Source organism: Sinocyclocheilus anshuiensis, unplaced genomic scaffold, assembly GCF_001515605.1.
Source record: "Sinocyclocheilus anshuiensis isolate Anshui unplaced genomic scaffold, SAMN03320099.WGS_v1.1 scaffold87, whole genome shotgun sequence".
Lineage (NCBI taxonomy): Eukaryota > Metazoa > Chordata > Actinopteri > Cypriniformes > Cyprinidae > Sinocyclocheilus > Sinocyclocheilus anshuiensis.
Window position 1 is genome coordinate 1,847,681 of NW_015549609.1, and position 19,319 is coordinate 1,866,999.

A 19,319-nucleotide genomic window follows, 5' to 3' on the forward strand; every position below is an offset into this window, starting at 1 on the left:
CACACACACACACACACACACACACACACACACACACACACACACACACACACACACATTTGACCCGTTAGATACACGTAGAAGAGTCAGAGTCCTGTGCTATCTATCTATCTATCTATCTATCTATCTACCTACCTACCTACCTATCATCCGTCCGTCCATCCGTCTGTCTATATGTATTTATATATATGCAATTATTTTGGTAAAAATAATTGGTGCTAACACTACAAATGTGTTTCTTCACAGAATGCTGAAGAATGTTTTCCCCCATCCCCCTTTTCTCTTTCTCATTCCTCTTCTCTGCTCTCCTCTTTGTATCCTTAAAATATTCCGCACATCTCGCTGCAGTTCCGCATGACAGACACCTCTAATATAATCTGTGTGTCTGAATTCTAATTTATACCGTCAGGATAAAATAAATAGTCTGCAGTTAATTATAGGGAGCCAGCGCCTGCCTTTGCCCGGGTGATTTATGAAGTGCGTGCAGGCATTCTCCAACGCATTTTTCTTAATTTATATTTAATCTGTCTTTCTATTAATTCTGCAGCAAACGTCTTAATGATGTGCGAGGTGTGTGTTAATGAGAGAAGGTGGAAAGAGAGGAGCTGGGGTTGGGGTACAGGGGGTCTGGACCTAACAGGACCACTCTTAGACCCCCCTCCTTCACTCCTAACCCCCAGAAGCTCTCCCTGCCCCTCTCTTTCTCTCTCTTCATGTGTTTGCTTTGTTCTGTTGGCTCTGAGGCTGTCTGTGCAGTGTTGTTAATGCCAGTAAAAAATAGTTATACCATGGAGCAATGATGGTATAAGATGATAATACTGTAGTACTTTGATATATATCCATTGATTACCATATTCATACATTGATATTGACATATTACTCTAAGATACTTTATACAATACTATGCTGTATATCCAAAAACCATGGTATTACTGTATCATAGTGGCATGTGATAGGCTGATATGTCAGGTGATAAAAGGCATTTTGAGATTATCAGCATTTGCCGATATCACTTTTACATGATAACCTAACAAATAATTACAATTTGCATAATTCACACCACAAAAGTTGAGTAATTACCTTTACACTGGTTAACTTGTGCTCTGTCATACACAATTACTTAAATGGAAAGTTAAGGAAAAAATGAAACTTCTGCCATCATTTACTCTCCCTCACATATTTCCAAACCTGTATGACTTTCTTTTTTTCTGCAGAAAACACCAATGAAAATATTTTGAAGAATGTTGGTAATGGTAACCAAACAGTTTTGGTGACTATTCACTTCCATTGTATGGACAAAAAAAAAAACACTTTCTAATTTCTCAAAATATCTTCTTTAATGTTCCACAATAGAAATAAAGTCAAAAGAGTTTTGGAATGACATGAGGGTGATGCTTTAGGTACTGTTATAGTATCATAAAATATGATTACGATATCATGGTAAGCCTATTGTGTACTATTTTTAGTAAGATATTTTTCGGGGATGTTGCTGTAGACATGCTATTCTTCCTGACAAGTGTTCTAATTTGTTGTTCTATTTGATGCTTATAGTTGTATCCTCTCATTTAAATGTAATATGTTTAATATATTCCAGTAATATTAAATAGTTTATTGCTTTGTTCCAAAACCTATAATTGCTTCTTTTGAGTTTCCCATGCACTTTCTGTATAATCTGGTGTCGTTGCCTGTTTACACCATTTCATATCAATCACTTATGAAGTTCCATTTGAGTTACGGTTCTGCCTTAGAGTGCAGCTGCCTATGTAGGCAATAGGCAGCGAGGCAGCTCACTAGGTTTGGTAACAGAGCTTATAGATAAGCATGTCTGTCTCAACACATCTCCTCAACACTTTTCTCACATCCTCTACCATTTCTCTCCCCATCTGCCTTCCTTTCATTTCCTCCTCACAAACAGATCTTCGGTGAAGCAGCTAAGCGTGGATGGCTGCGGCGCAGCTCCTGCAGGAACAGAGGGATAATTTAATTTATCTTCCTTTTTGTCTCTCCAGTCTGCTCATTTTATTCACACAGATCATTACACACCAAGACCCCATTTTCATTTCCTACTGTTTACAGACGCACACACACACACATGCGCATGGCTTTAACTAGGCTGGCAGGCCCTGGCCTGGTGCTGCTGTCGATCGATACCCGATCCGCACTGCCATAATAGGTCCTGCAGATCCCACCATAAAACACCTCTACAGACCTGAGGACCAGAGGCTTCATAAATTTCTCTCTCTCTCTGTGTCTCTGACTGAATGCAGCCACATGGGGCATCCACATGCTGGGTGGCACAAGGGCTCGTCTGAACAGTCTGATTCTCGCGTGAATGACCATGAGCCTGTTCTTTTAGGTGAATCATGTTGCTTGAGCAGTGATGTCTGATTCTCAAGCGAATGACTCTTATGAGCCAGTTCTTATAGGTGAATTATACAGCATGAGCAGTGATGTCTGATTCTCAAGCGAATGACTCTTATGAGCCAGTTCTTGTAGGTGAATCATGTTGCTTGAGCAGTGATGTCTGATTCTCAAGCGAATGACTCTTATGAGCTGGTTCTTATAGGTGAATCATGTTGCTTGAGCAGTGATGTCTGATTCTCAAGTGAATGACTCTTATGAGCCAGTTCTTATAGGTGAATCATACAGCATGAGCAGTGATGTCTGATTCTCAAGCACATGGCTCTTATGAGTCGGTTCTTGTAGGTGAATCATACAGCATGAGCAGTAATTTCTGATTCTCAAGCAAATGACTCTTATGGGCCAGTTCTTATAGGTGAATCATGCAGCATGAACAGTGATGTCTGATTCTCTCGTGAATGACTATGAGCCAGTTCTTATAGGTGAATCATACAGCATGAGCAGTGATGTCTGATTCTCAAGCGAATGACTCTTATGAACTCTTAAGTTTCTCAATTAGTCTGACTCACAAAATGAAACAAAAGTCATTCATTTTGATAGGGCTCCACGGTTAATCAAAACCAAAATTGTGAAAATTGCTTAGTGCGATTTATTAAATCGCAAAGGCTGTGATTTAATTAAATATATGTGCAGCATGTTGTGCATGGCACTGTGTTCTTTTACACGTGAGCAGATCATGACCCAGTGTTTTCAGAGTGGCTCGGTTTGCAGTAACTGCTAATTATTATTGTTATTAATTATTTATAGTCATGCTGATATAATCACAAAATTTTGGACCTATGTGTGCAGCCCAACAAACAAGCACTTAAAAAATGCATTATAAAAATTGCAATCACAATTTTTATCAGGTGGTTGCCAGGGCGTCACTATATGGTTGCTAGGGTTGTTCTTAAAGGTTGCCAGGGTTCAAAAAATGTTGATCACATCCTACTCGGCGAAATTACAGCCGCCAAAATGCATGCCGTCTAAGCTGATATTTTCAGCAGGGAAACCTGACTGTTGATGAGATGTTTGTAAGACGAAAAGCATTCGTAGCTGTAGAGGTTCTCCAAGTCCCAGCGTGAATCATTACGAGTGATTTTTACCTTCACGACGCTTCGCAACAGGAACACACGCAGTCGTGATTTGGCGCGTGAAGCACAGTGGTCTGAAATGAGGCGCACTGCTCTGGAGCATGTGAGATTGGATTAAGAGTTACACTGGCAGTAAAAGGAGATGGCCGCCTAGCATCTGTTCTCCCTCTTTCCTCCTGGCCCTCAGGCAGTGTGCGAGTGTTATACAATGTGTGTGCGCCTGCATTAGCCAAACAGATAGCTACCAACTTTAATTGCCTCTGCATCCACTTACTCACCCCTAACGCCCTTCAACCTCATCCACCCATCCCGCTTTACTCGCCCGCGCAAATGAAAGAGCGAGAGGCAGGAGATGGAGGGAGAGAGAAGACGAGTATAATTACTTATTTTAATGGACTGCTGTAGAATGCCTCTCGCCAAATGACTCTAATTCCAAATGGTTAACAAGAGCCGAATAGAGCCGAATCCGTGTGACAGCAAATTGCTTTCCCATTTGCTGCCTTAATGGCTTTTCATACTTTGCATTTCCAATAAGCAGTAAACTCGGAAATTAATATTGCACGCTGTGTTATGATGCAAATGGGAGGGAGATAGGAGAGCTGTACCTTCATGCAGAAAGCTCTGATTAGATCTGTAATTGCTTCACTCCGATTTTTTTTCCCTCTCGCCTTCCGTCTTTCTCGTTCGTAACTTTCCGACGTATTTATTGAGCTATTTTTAGATTTGCCATTTCACTTATGCATCAACATTGACTGCACTTTTGATTTGTGTCACGCTGTGGTTTTTGTTTTCAAATCAATGCTAATCAGCGGTAATTTGTCAGCGGCGCGGAGATGCTCGTCCTGGGGGTTTAATGTCTTTGCTGTCACCTTTAAGGTGTTTGTCACACATTCATAGTCAAAACAGCTTTTTAAAATGAAACAGAATAATAACAGGAGGCTTGTAAACGAGGCACAAGCGGTTTTAAGGTGTCTTATTGAAATGCACGCCACTCGCACGTATACGAACGTTTCACGGTGAATAGACAATTGCGTTCGCCGGTTTGAAGATGTTTACAAAACACTCTAAGGTGACGTGTTAATGGCGGTACTAATGAAAGCCTGAACTCTAACCACTCGCTTTTCTGCCTGATTAGCACATGCGTCTCACATTTAGCTGTGCTTGATTAAATGTAGATTGCTCTAGATTAAATTAAATTAAATTTTGATTAAATAACATCAGGGCTTGAATGAAGCACGTAAATGTGTAGATAATGTAAATAGGAAGATTTTCTTCTCTGCTGGGTAAAAAAGACGTCCGACCATCAAACTTCAAATGATTCACTAAAGCAAGCATCACTATGGTAGCTCACACAAGTATGTATCTTTTGGGGGGTAATTTCTTGGACAAATATGATATGCGTTTAATTTGCAATTAGTTAGATTAATCAGCGTGTAATTTAAAATTTTACTCAAATCATATATATATATATATATATATATATATATATATACACACACACACTGACACATACACGTGTGTGCATATATATATATATATATATACACACACACACTGACACATACACGTGTGTGCATATATATATATATATATATACACACACACACTGACACATACACGTGTGTGCATATATATATATATATATATACACACACACACTGACACATACGCAGCCCAAATGACATAACAGGCAACGTGCTGTCTGCCCAGTGGCATAACGTTAGCGGATGGGCACGCAAGGCAAGGCCCCGCGATAACCTCCCCTTGCTGGGTTTCGTCGAAAGACGATGATCTTGTATCGGCGATAGCCAGAGATATTGTCAAAAACAAAAGTTATTGGCAATATTAAGAGGATTTGGCATTTTCAATTAATGTAGGCTGGCCTTTTACATTCTTATTTTTATTAGGCCTATTATTATTATGAAGTTACAATATTACCACATAATTGACGCGCTGCGGATAACAAAAGATAAGGCTATTTACTCCTTAATTCAAATGTTTTTAAAAAGGTCTTTTAAAACTGGTCTATTATAGGCTACAATTAATTATAGGCCTATAATTCAAATATTAACACTGCAGTCATCAATAAAAATCAATGAAATAAAAAGCTTTAGCCTATTTCAAGCACCGACTTTCAAAAACAACCTGTTTAACACGAAATACGTTTTAAGGGATATAATATTATTTAATATAAATAATATTAAGGGAATAAATTAAAACAGTTAGCTATATAGGCCTACCGTTATCAGCATATGTTGAAGTAGATTCATCTCTCGTCGTCTCTGAGAGAATATGCGGCGTCAGATGCCGAAAGTTCCATCATTACTCTGTCATTCCGTTTTTACTTTCACTTTCTGCATATTGAATTGACTGCGATTAAGACGTTCACCGACACAACTCTTGTGCAAGTTTGCACATTGCTTATGTGATATCCATTGGCTCGCCTTCATGGTTTAAAACAGAAATATTTCCAACATTGCGACGAAAGCAATTAACCCCCCACCCCCCCGTATCGAAAACGTATCGAACCGTGACACCACTGTGTCATATCGAACCGAACCATGAATTGTGTGAACCGTTACACCCCTAGTAAACATACTCACACACATACAATTGCTCTACTATACTATATATATATCAGCTTGGTCCTTGGCAGCATTCTCCTGCTTTGGGTGGAAAGTGTACTGTACTTTTAAGTTCTGCGGCCCCAGATGCACACAACCAGCTGACCTTTGGACAAAAATAGCAAATACATTCAGCCTGATTGGCTGGCGATTGTAAGCAGTGATTGAGGTTAAGTGGCCTTTGGTCTGTAGTGTGCCGCCAGGCCGCTGGATTCAGTAAGGCTGATGATGGGGGGCACCGTTTCCATGGCAACCATCTCTTTCTAGTGCTTCTTGATCCCATTTCACTTGTCACTTCGGTAATTGCCTCAGAATTTCCCTGTCTGGGAGAGTATTGGGGGAAATGATGATGATGACAGTAGTGATAAGACAATATTTATGAACTGTGCATTAGTGGACAGCGGATGGAGAGGTAAAATTCAAAGGGAGACACTGCTGGAAAACAGATGGTCGATGGTTTTACATGGTGGTCCTAGCAGGACATTTCTGGTCATTAGCTGATCAGCTCAACTGAAGATATGGAAAACCTAGAAACTGCCATGCTGGGAAGGTTAACATCAGGTTAAAACAAACATAATCTAGCTTACTGTGATTACACTAGGGCTGGGCAGTAGGGCAAAAAAAATATATCTTGATGTTTTCAGAACGTTTAAACAATTCAAAGTAACGATTTCAATTTTTTAACATTTAAAAAGGAATAACCTTTCACAGAATGTATAGGAGAGATGAGAATGAGAATGTTGGTTTTAGGCATGTTTGTTGAATGATAATGAAAAGAATGAAATGGCTGGGTAGAAATATTGATATATTTTGACTCTTCTATTCTCTGTAGTTTGTTTTACAACATAATTACTTCTATGAGCTGGTTCTTTTTAGTGAATCAGAAACATACAACATAACCAGCTTAGCCAGATTCCAGAAACGAATCACTCTTATGAGCCGGTAGCTTCTTTTAATGAATCGTTCATAAAAAAATGATATGAATCCGTCTGAAACACATCCCTGTTTTCTTTTGGTGATATATGTAATCAAAATGGAGATTATAACAAAAATATATCTGAAAGAATCTAGAATCGGAATCAGAATTAAACAGAGAGCTTGTGGATCTGAATCTGAATCAAATCATGAAATATACAGTATTGTATACCATATACCAATCATTCCTATGCAATGCATTGTTGAATTAAAATGTTTCTTTCTAAAGCTATTTTTTGTAATGTCTGTTCATTTTTTTTTTCATCTAACACAATAATGATAAATTATTAAATTATCTTTTGAGGGGTAATTTCTCGGTCAAAATTGATATGCGATTAATTTGCAATTATTTAGATGAATTAATCTGCACAACATGAAATTAATTAGATTACAAATTTTAATCACTTGACAGCCCTAATATAATATCAGAATCTGCTAAGGGGTAGTAATAAAGTGTAAGTAAATATTGAAATGAACTCAATGGTGAACTCAAAAACGAGGGAGAGCTGGATCCAAACGCAGTGAGTTTAATAAGCAAAGCAAAAATACAAATGAACTCAGAAATCCTCAAGGTAACAAATCCACGATGGAGGAACAAGTCCTCAAACGAAACAGGGAACATGTGACATAAATGCCTTAGAAGTATTTTTCATTGTTAGTTCATGCTAACTAATGTACTATAGTTAACTAATGTTAACAAATGGAACCTTAATGTAAAGTGTTGTAAACTAATATTTTATTTCAAATAAATTCAGTGATTTCCGAAGAATCCTGAAAAATGCATCCCGGTTTCCAAAAATATATTAAGCAATCACTGCTTGCTGTGATTAAACTTTGGTCCTAAACTGTATTTTACAGTAGCAGCTATCATTTGAATAGAGATTTGCCATATAAATTTGCTGTTTGCTTATCTATATAACTATTAAAATGTCTAAGGATTTAATCAAATTAATTAATGTGTGATATTTCGCACACTGATATTAATCAGAAATGTTTCTAGAGCAGCAAATCAGCATATTAGATGATTTCTGAAGGATCATGTGACACTGAAGACTGGAGTAACGATGCTGAAAATTCAGCTTCGATCGTAGGAATAAATTACATTTTAAAGTATATTAAAATAGGAAATGGTTATTTTAAATTGAAATAATATTTAACAATATTTATGTTTTACTGGATTTTTAATCAAGTAAGTGCAGTCTTGGAGAGCATAAGAGACGTCTTTCTGAAACATTCAAAAATCTTACCGACCATGAACGAGCTGGTGACGCCAAAACATTGAGTCTGTTTCAGAAGATTCTAGTGATTTAATGTTCTCTTGTCACTATTATTGTCATCCTTCAGTGTTTCCAGCTAGACTCCCCTGATTCCTTCCTAAGGCCATTAGCACTAGCGCTCAGAGTCTGAGCTATGTTTTACCCTTGAAGCGGTGCTGCATAATTCTCTGGGGATTGATAGGCAGAATATCAACAGCAGGAGAATAGAGCACCTTATGCTTTCTGATAACATGCTTATGCTTTCTGGTGCGCTCCAGATGCTTTAACCTTTTAAGACAAAGTTCTCAACGAAAACAAATATTTCAGAAATTAGGGCATAAAAGTAAGAAATGGCTCACACATTCGACCCTTCTTCCTAAAACAAAAACACGAAAGTCGTGGCCACATGGAATTTATATTATGTGCTTTCGGGGGGAATGTCAGTGGAATTAATTGATTTGCTCGTGTTTGTCAGGAAAGAGCAAGTGCCTGACTCCAGCTTGTGTTATTAAAGCTAATACCTCAGCACTTTACCGCTGTGAATCAAGCTCTGACGTGTTCTTATGATGTATGGATTTTATTATTCAAAGTGTTGTTTGCGGGTCTAGGATCCTGGTCCCCGGAGACCAGCTGTGTTTTCAGAGTAAAGAGCACTTAGAGAATGGCCCGGAGCGGCTGCGTGCCAGAGTGCCTCTGGACACAAGCTACTGTCCAGACCTGAGGAAACATCTGCAGATGGACTTCACAGTGTGGATTGTTTAGATGAAATCACTGTCTCCAATGGATCTCTGTATTTTGATAGGCCATACAAATCGGTCATACATTTACATAGCAGTGCACAGGGTGTTTCAGAAGACACAGGAGAATAATTTTCTAATAATTCTGAAAAAAAAGTAATATATATTAACTGGGAGAACATTAAAAGAAAAACCTTAGCAAAATAAATCAATACATTTACATTTACATTACATTTAGACATTTAGCAGATGCTTTTATCCAAAGCGACAATCAAAATCAACAAAAGAGCAATGATATGCAAGTGCTATAATAAGTCTCAGTTAGCTTAATGCAGTACACGTAGCAAGGTCTTTTTTAAATCATATAATTTAATATAATAACAAAAAAAAAAAGTTAAACTTTCTTGGTTTGTTAAGGCAGACTAAAGGGTGCTTTTTAACACCTCTCTCCAATCACGGAATCTGGGTCAAAGAATGTCCTTTTTGACTCATTTCGTTCTCTCTGGCCCTGATAGGGTGTGAGGAATGGTATCATTAAGGTAATGTTCTTGAGAGGGCATTTAGCTGAACTGTGCTGTCCCTCTGCAGTCTCAGCCCAATCTGCAGTGACCTTTGCAGCACAATACATCAGCAGTGAATATGCAAACACATCCTGAACCAAATGACTCTCCACAAAGTCAAAAAAGACCTCATGTTTACAAGCACAGCCTCTTCCTGCAGTGGTGTTCATTAACAAAATTGTTTCTTAGCATGTTCTGCATTCTGTTCAGCTTGGAAAGTTAAAATTTTCAACTTCGTACTTCTTTGTGCTGAAGAATGACAAAAGCAGAGATTTATCATCTATACCCCCAACTATGAACATATTTGGCCAACTTTTTTTCCACTCATTTTTTTTTTCTTATTGTTTTATTTTATTTTTTCATTTCATTGTATTCCATTTTTATGTTTTAGTTTATTTACAGCTAAATAAAAATAATAATAAAAAATAAGCTAAATAAAGCACATGATAAAATGACTTTTTTTAAAGCTTTTTATATATACACTTTAAATTTACTAAAAGTATGAAATAAAATAAATTAAAGCTAAATAGAAATATTAAAAAGCAAATAAATAAAAATAAAGCTATAATACAATAACAATAACATTTTTAATAATGTTAGATATAATTATATATATATATATATATTGTATTAATATATATATATATATATATATCATGACTTGACTGTCTTAAGTTGAAGTATTAATAAAAAATATTAAAAAAATTAAAATATATAAAAAACACAAAAATAAAGCTGATTAAAGCACATAACAAAATGACATATTTATATTTATTTACATATAATTATTTTTATTTTATTTTACTTTATTTTAATTTAGCTGATCATGACACTGTAGAAGAAGATCTCATGTAACCTGACCAAACATGGGCAAGTCAGTGAGTCCACCCTCAGTCCTGCTGCGAGGGTCAATAGCACACAGTTCATACTTTTATTTCCACATTTCTCTCCATTTTATTGATTCATGTTTTCTTTTGGAGCGAGACGGTACTTTTATTGCTTTGGCTTTTGTGATGTGTTTTTGTTTTGACTGAAGAGTGCGGAGCGCGCTCATATATCATGCACTTCTGCACAGTTTGGCCTCGCTAGCCTGTGGTGTTCGTCAGTAATTAGACCAAAGTCACGGAGGTGGCCAAGTTCAACCTCTTCATTAAGGATCACTCTCCTCATGGCAACAGCTGTCAATGGAGAGACTATCGTTCAGAAGTGCTGGGTGGAAATGTGAAATAAATGTACAGTGAGAGACCTCACTGAAAGTCGGTTCAGAATCTAATACAGAGCTGGACATTTTAAACAAATAAACATTATGAAGTAAATAGATTTGAATTACAAAGACATTCTAAATTTTATAGACATTTTTCAAATTTTCATTCATATCCTTTGATAATAATATAGCAATAAACATATTTGAATGACATCTCAAAAATGCAAAATAGAATAATTTAATTTTTTATATAGTAGGATAATTTTTCAACTCTGCTAATTTTTTTTTACACTCTCAAAAGTTAACTTATCCACAGTGCACAACAGTGGACACATGCACATTATTTTATTTTACTTTATTTTATTTTTTTATTTGATGTTATTTTATTTTTAATTCTCAACACATCTCAAATGATGTATTGTGTTTAATAGCATTCTGTAAAAGAAACTACATTTAAAAATGTTTTTTTAATGAAATGCCCAGCCCTTTTTATCTTGTCTATCTGTGCTTGTTTGATTGCTGGTTCTTTATGTATTTTAAAATACACACAATTATATAATAATATTTTTGCATAATTTGACAAAATAACAGCTGGATTGGAAATTATGCTCAATAAAATAAACATTTATTTATTTGAAAATATATTTAATATTTAATATATATATATATAGCCACACGTCACTTCACTTCATATATACAGTATATATATATATATATATATATATATATATGAAAAATATATTTATTTACTTGAATTTTTGTTTATTTACCTTTATATTTTTTCCCCCTCATATCTCAAGGAGTCATGCTGAAATGACTCATTGATTGATTGTTCGTGGTGAAAATGATGCCACAACTTCATATTTTTATGATGGATTTTCATAGTTTAAGATGGATAGTCTGGATCTGGGACAAGGGTAAAACAAGTCTATACATACATAAGGTCTTTGAAAAATAGCAAAAAGGAATAATGTGGGCATGATAAAGTAATTTCTTCATATATAAATCTGTTAGTTTTAATAAAAGAGCCCTGGGACCCAAAGTAAAAAAGAAAAAAACACCAGTAAGTGTTTTGTTGGAATCAGCACAGCGCATGATTAATGCGTTTGGCCACAGGGAGAGCTGATGATGTCACGTCTGAGGGCGGGTCCTCCGTGTGTCAGTTCGCAGTGTGCATCCAGGTTTAGTGCAGGTGTGTGTGAGAGCACTTCGACATGGTGGCCGTCTCTCCCCCACTCTCAGGGACCCGGGCAGAGCTTTCCCAACAGATCTTTATTTACAGCACAGGAGTCGGAAATGGCTGGTCAATCCATTTAGCCTAAGGCCACTGATTTGTTCGTATTTACTGCAACACCCAAAGAAAAGCCTAGGTATTTTTCCCTCTCTCCTTCCTATTGATTCGGCTCTTAGAAAATCTGCTCTGCTGTCTAAACACTATTGATCCCCCTGCTCTCCTCGCCAGCTCTTGCACCAGTGTATAAAGGGACTGGATGAATTGAAATTTCATTTCCGACAACTTGTTCCTTTTATTTTTTGCCTTTTTTTCCAACTGAGAAGCAAGACTCAGAGCGTCGCTCAGCATGGGTCAATAGCGGCATGAAGGCTGAAGGTAAAGGTCAGATGAGGTGAACTGTTCTAGTGTTAGCTGAGGGTCTGTACTGTATGTGGCACAAAACTGTACGGTGCCTTTGAATTGGCCAAAATGAGGTATCATAGAATCCATTTCCTTTGCTTTTTAAACATTTGTATGACTCATAATGTGTGTGTGTGTGTGTGTGGAACTACAGGATTGGTGTTGGCTCCGGAGGGCACGGGAGGAGCTGAAAGCAAGAGAGGAGGAGTGGAAGAAAGAGAGATCCTTCTTTCAAGAGCAGCTCAATGGCGTCAGAGAGGAGCTCCACCGCGCCAACCTCAGGGTACCGCCAACTAAATCTTTCTTCCCATTAGCCTGAGATGTAATGGATCGTTTTCACATTTCTCAGAAGCAGAAGTTGTCTAAACTACTATAGAAGTTGGGTAAACTACTATAGTGGCAAACGGAAATTATAACGAATATAATGGTTGTGTTGCCATTTGCTCCAGTTGCAAAAGACAAAATCCACCATAGTGTTTCAAAATATTGAGAGATTGATTACATTGGTCAGAAGAGAAAAATATGTCGAATTCGCCTCATCCAACGAATGAACACACAGACCTTGTGTTCATTCGTTGCCTACACAACATTCAATCTACATTGCATATTCACCCTGCTGCTGAGATTATAATAAGACGTGTTAATTGTTTCCTGCCATTGACGAAATTTTCCAGCAATCGCTGTTTTCACTGTTATATGGTAGGGGGCGCTGTTACAGACCTTCTGAAATAGTACAGCATCTCCAGATCCAAAAACACGCAAAGAAGAAAATCTGTGTAATCCAATAGGAGTAGATAGAAGTTGTTCATGCACAAGTAAGCTAACATCATCACCAACCATTCAACACCATTTAGTGTTTTTTTTTTTATAGAATTTACCCACATTCAAGTGTTGAAGCTAGAATGAAATGTTTTGTTTGTTTGTTTTTTTTGTATAATAACAGAAGCTTTGTTCTTTCTTTTGAAGTATTCACTGTTTACATATTCTCACTACAAAATATTCTGGGAGTCATGAAATATTGAAGAATATTATTAATATCCAATAAGCAGCCGTTGACTGTAAACTTAAAAATTATACTCTGGCGGGAAAATAGTTAAGAAAAATGTTGACACTTTTTTTGTTGTTTGTTTGTTTTGTTTGTTTGTTTAGTAATATAATACATCATTTAATTTGAGGTTTGGTCATGGTTTAATTTAATTCATTCTTTATTGCAATTTAAATTTATGCTACGTTAAAAAATATGCTGAAGACACAAGTGGAATGGAATATTGTGGAATGTAAGTGGAATATTGACAACAGATTGACCAGATTTTACATTCACAACCACAAGAATTATATTTTGGATAAGACTGCATAAAGACGTTGTGTTAGAAACACTCAAGCAACAGCGCTAATTAGTTTTCTGTAAATTAATGCCAAGGTTATATAACACAAATTATAGTGTTATAAATATACATTAATTTTTTAATAATGAAAATATAAAAAAGTAGCTAGATTTACGAGGTTAATAACTGTGGAAAAGTATCATCACAGTCTGTGAAAAGAGTCCACGCTGCTCAAAAGGGGGAGGCCCTGTTTTAATGATCATAAATATTCATATAACGACCACGAGCCCATCCCACATTCCATTTGCTGCTCTTAATGTTGATGCATATTTTAATAGATTATTATTACTGCCATCATAACTCTTATTATGGTAAATTACCAGATTTACAGCAGAATTATTATTTTCGTCCCCTGCAGCCATTTTGCTCAGCAAACCCAATTTTTTCCAACGTAGTAAACAAGCTGCTTCTTAGTCTGCGACCCCCTCCCAAAACATCAAACCGTTGATAAAGATAAACACACAAACCAGCTACGTCCGTGCTTGTACAACTCTCCATCTGAATTGCATATCCGCCCTGCTGCTGAGATTGTCATAAGCCGTATTAAGAAAAATGGTCACACGGTTTGACACAAATTGGAAAATGGCATTTGGAAAGCGCCGCTGCGGTGGAAATTAGAGATATTAAAATTATAAATCAATGTCTGGGTAGAAGGGACAAACGGGGGTGGGGGTTAAAAGTCCCCTCATGACTAGGCCCCGTTCGGGCTAATCTAAACCCTCCGGGCTTTGATTGTTCATCCACTGTCCACTCATAAAGAAAGGAAGGGAGGATATTGTGTCTTTTCTATGGAGTCAAGTCAGCTTATTTAGCGGCTCCCACACCACAACCTGCTAATGGATCATCTCAAAGGTGCGATATGCATTATGCAAAGGCATCCGCTTGACACTTTTAATGAAGACTTTCCTCTCTGTGCATCTCACCTTCAGTTGCCTTTGTTCATGTGTGTGTGTAGGAAGAAGAGCATCGGCTGAAAGTGCTGCAGATTGATGAACTCCAAAGAGAGGTTGACAAGACACTGGCACTGCTTGAAAAGGAGAGAGAGGTCAGCAAAACCCTACTTAATAGCCTCCTGTACACGCACTTTTACATATGGCGTGCGAAAACGTAAGGATGTACCCCCGGTTTTATTTCTTTTTAAAAGTAAAAGGCTCCCTGATGGTTGGGCCTGCTGGGTCTCTGAAATCCTTGACACGTCTAACCCTTATTCGTCTCAAGACTCTCGCTGTACTCTTGATAGTGCTCAGAGCACAGCAGTGTGTTATACACAGCACAATAAAATAGAACAGTTCGCCACTTTTACACGTTGCTATTATTCTCATTCTCTACTTCAGCTCTCCTGAGCTCTGAACATCTGCTGCTTTCCGTGATGAACCTTTCATTTTAAGTGCCACAGCATTGGTAAAGTTAATGCACAGGTTAAGAGGAAGCTCAGGGATCATACTAAGTAGTACGGTTTCTCAGCTTTATCTCCACACTAGGGTTGGGTACCGAAACCCGGTACCAATATGGCACCGGTACCCATGTAACCGGTATGTACTAGAACCGAATCAGAACGCAGATTTCGGTGCCATGCCTGAGCGATCGATTGAAATATTTGTTCTCTGGTTATCTGCCTAAATCTAAACTTACCTTGTATTTACATTTCTAAACCTGTTGTCGAACAAATGAGAATATTATAACCTTTTTACTCCACAACACCAGTCAAATGCTTCCTTTTGTGATCTGATGTGGCTTCTTGTCACAGAATGGGGCAGAAAATATGTTCCATAGGCTACTTTAAAAAGAATACATCGATTAGCAATGGATTATAAATATACTTAATTATTATGAAAATACCAGATATGGCTTGAATAACACAGATGAACTATATTGTCGCAGTCGAGTGTTTATTGTCTTTGTTTTATCATTCAAAACGTTTATATGTTCTGTTTACTCAGTTACAGCTATAAGATGCCTTTATCCATATAAGGGATTTCCTGGAGGGTCATGAGTTCGCTACTTCTGTGACTGGATATGTGGATTTTCTGTGCGAGGGCGCCCTCTGGCATCCTGTATGAATGAAACAGACATCATGTGTTTATAGTGCTAGTGGCCAATCCATTCTTTTTTGGGGAATTTTTATTTTTTTATCAGCTGTGACATAAATCTGCGTGTTTTTTTATATTTTTTTATATTTTATATTTTATATTTTTTGTTTACCTTTATAGAGGGCATTTTCCCACTAATCTCATTAATACTTTCATTTCAAATTCTTACATTTGGTCTATAAATTCAATTATAATAATGTGATTATCTATACGTTATCAAATTAAATCATTTACACTGAAAAATACAACTGCATTAAATAATATTATGAGATTATTTTAAATATTTTGAATATACAAACAAGAAATGATGGTGGAAATTATACTTTTCAACGAAATTAAAACGCCAGTATGGTGCCAGTAGTGAGCGTTTAATGAGTGAGTCATTGAGTCATTCATTCAAACGATTTGTTCAAACGGCAGATTCATCAGATGTTTATGCATGGGTTAATGAAACTTTGACTCAACCGATTCGATCAAAACACGGAATCAATCAGCAATGAATCGGCTGGTTTCTGTGAGATGCGCTGTTTCCGCCTAAAATGTAAGTGATCTAATATTATTGTATTTGCTTATTGAACTGTTTATAGAACTATTAAACAGTCGTAATAGATCGGATAATAAAATCAGAATAATACTTGCGTTTTGGTGTTTGCATAGTTATTTTTGGTTACTGATGTTTTAATCATGTTACTTGTCTGGCATTAATGAAGCGTTAATGTCGAGCCCTGGAGTCTATATGCCGGGGCTCAGCCCCGGACGGCCCCGGCCCAATTTAAACCCTGATTCTAGGTGTACCGTAGTGATTCAGGACAAGCCAAAAACACGGTTTGGAAAATAGATTCATGGTGTACTCGCTTATTATATACATTTTGTACATTTTGAACACAAAAAAGTTACAGACTGCAGCTTTAATATCCTAACGATTTTTGGCATAAAAGAAAAATCGATAATTTTGACCCATACAATGTTTTTTTGGCTATTGCTACAAATATCCCCCAGTGACTTTTAGTCCAGGGTCACATATTAGCAGTGCTGGGTAGATTACTTACAAATTGTAGTCTGTTACTGATTAGAAATTACACGACGGAAATTATAATTGTAATCTATTGGATTACACATATTAGGTAATGTATGACTACTTTTTTGATTACTTTTAAATTATTTTTGACTCAAAATATATTCTATTCCTTGTTATCAACATTGTGAAGTGTATTAAACATTACATTAGGCCAGGGTTTCCCAAACTGGGGTTCATGAATGAATTAAAGGGGGTTTGTGAGTTGATGAAATTCTGGAAGATTTTCCAAATAGCGGTAGAATTTTAGAAAGTAAAGTTTAAGAGAAAAAAATGAGGGCAAATCAAATTATGAATAATTTGCTGCAATTGTGTGAATAATAAGTAATCATGGAATCTGTAAAAAAGTAACTAATCTGATTATGAGCATTTAAGAAGTAATATAATCTAATTACAAGTACTTAATTTTTGGAATCTGATTACATAATCCAGATTACATGTAATGTTACCACCCAGCACTGCATATTAGTACCTTGAAGGTATGTATTAGTACTTTAAAATTGCATATTAGTACCTAAAGTCTACATTTAACAGTTTTGTACCATTTTTTCTGAGAGTGTAGATTGAGTTTTATGGTTTGAGTATTCTGAGCACAGTGTCAAGCACCTGCTGAAAAGCTTTCATTCTCCATTTGCTTCCAGTAATGTCTAGAATCTCGGTTCTGAATTTCTCTCATAGTCAAATTAAGGAGAAAAAAGATAAAATTATGATTATTTGCTCAATTATATAATGCTGATGTTTGGGCATGGTTTAATTGTATTCATTTTTTATTAAATTTAGAAATTATGATACTATGCTGAGGACACAAATGTAAATGTAGGGACATTGTTTGCATTGTTGTGAAATATTGACAACAAATAATACAGCAGATTTTCCCTTCACAACCAAATTCATTGGGCAATTATAATCAATTATTAAATTCTGCAATTATTATAATTATGCATTTCAATGAACATCCCAAATTGGGATGCTTCTTTATTTAATTTACACAATTAAGTATTGATATTTATTTTTGAGTATTTCATACTCAATTGTCATACAGTCTGTTTGCTACAATCAACCCGTACAAAACTAAGAACATTTGTTTATGGTAGCTTTCTATTATGTTGTGTTTTGTTAAAGTTACAGTTTGCTATGTAGCCTAGATAAAGACAGCCTTCTGTTTTGTCATGTTTTATTGCTTCATTATATATCTTAGTTTTGGGTTTATATTCTTAGTTAGCTGTTAAACTAAACATCACAGCACTTCTAAGTTTTACAAAACATGCCAAGAAAATAAGGGGAAGTGTGTGTATCATTGCTTATGATTAATGCTTAAACATTGCATGAGACCTTGCGTGTGTTTTCCACTACAAAATATTAAGAAAAATAGAGTATATCAGTCAATGCACACAATATAACAAAAAAACATTGTTGAATTCTCCTGTAGTTTACCTATGGAGGAAAGATCAGGTAGAGCATCTTCTCTAGGACACTCTGAAGGACTGTGCATTTCCTTTATGTTCTTTTCATGTTGTTCTTACATTCATTCCACATCACCTCTCTGTTCTCTTTATCTCTCCCTTTGTCTTGTTATAGGATTGTGTAAAGGCCAAGGAGCTGGAACGACTGGGAGAAGAGCAACTCAAGGACAAGGTCTCTCAACAATCCACTGCCTATTAGCTTCTAAGCAATGTCTTCCTCGCTGCAGTTAAGTGCCAGTCATAACCTTGTCATAGTTTGAATTAGAGATGCAGCCGCACGTGTTAGACACTTAACACCGAGACCCCACGCGCACGCCTACACAGTCGCCAGTGATCAAAACAACATCTAATATTATGACTGGCCCTAAAATAAAATCTAATATTAATATGCTGCAGAGGCCAGATCTCAGCATCAGGAGGTACAGCTTTTGCCAGTTACCACTCAGCAGGCCACTAATGAAAAGCTGCAAAACGACATGTTTTCTAAATCGACTAGTCAAAAGGGTCCCTCTTCCTAAAATATAAAGGAAACTATATATTTTAATTTATACTGTGTATATGACTATCTATATAAATATATATATATATATATATATATATATATATATAGAGTGGGGACGGAAAGTATTCAGCCCCCCTTAAATTTTTCACTCTTTGTTATATTGCAGCCATTTGTTTTTGTTTTACTGCTGTTAGATATACAGACCCAAAAAGCAACATAAAACCATGGCTGTCAATATAATGAAATAAGTATGGTTAATCATATGATTTCTTTAGTAAGTATGTTAGTTTAGTATGTACTTTAGTTTAACTTTTACTTAAA

At 36.4% G+C, this 19,319-nt stretch overlaps 1 protein-coding gene across 1 annotated transcript in view; it reads left to right on the plus strand.

The window, feature by feature from the left end:
* Window positions 1-19,319, plus strand: part of LOC107659105 (centrosome-associated protein CEP250-like) — a 165,803-nt gene that overhangs the window by 83,328 nt on the left and 63,156 nt on the right. Inside the window, exons 5-7 of the mRNA XM_016447933.1 lie at window positions 12,638-12,766; window positions 14,824-14,913; window positions 18,612-18,668. Of these exons, the coding sequence (XP_016303419.1) occupies window positions 12,638-12,766; window positions 14,824-14,913; window positions 18,612-18,668 (276 nt within the window). The remainder of the gene's footprint in view (window positions 1-12,637; window positions 12,767-14,823; window positions 14,914-18,611; window positions 18,669-19,319) is intronic.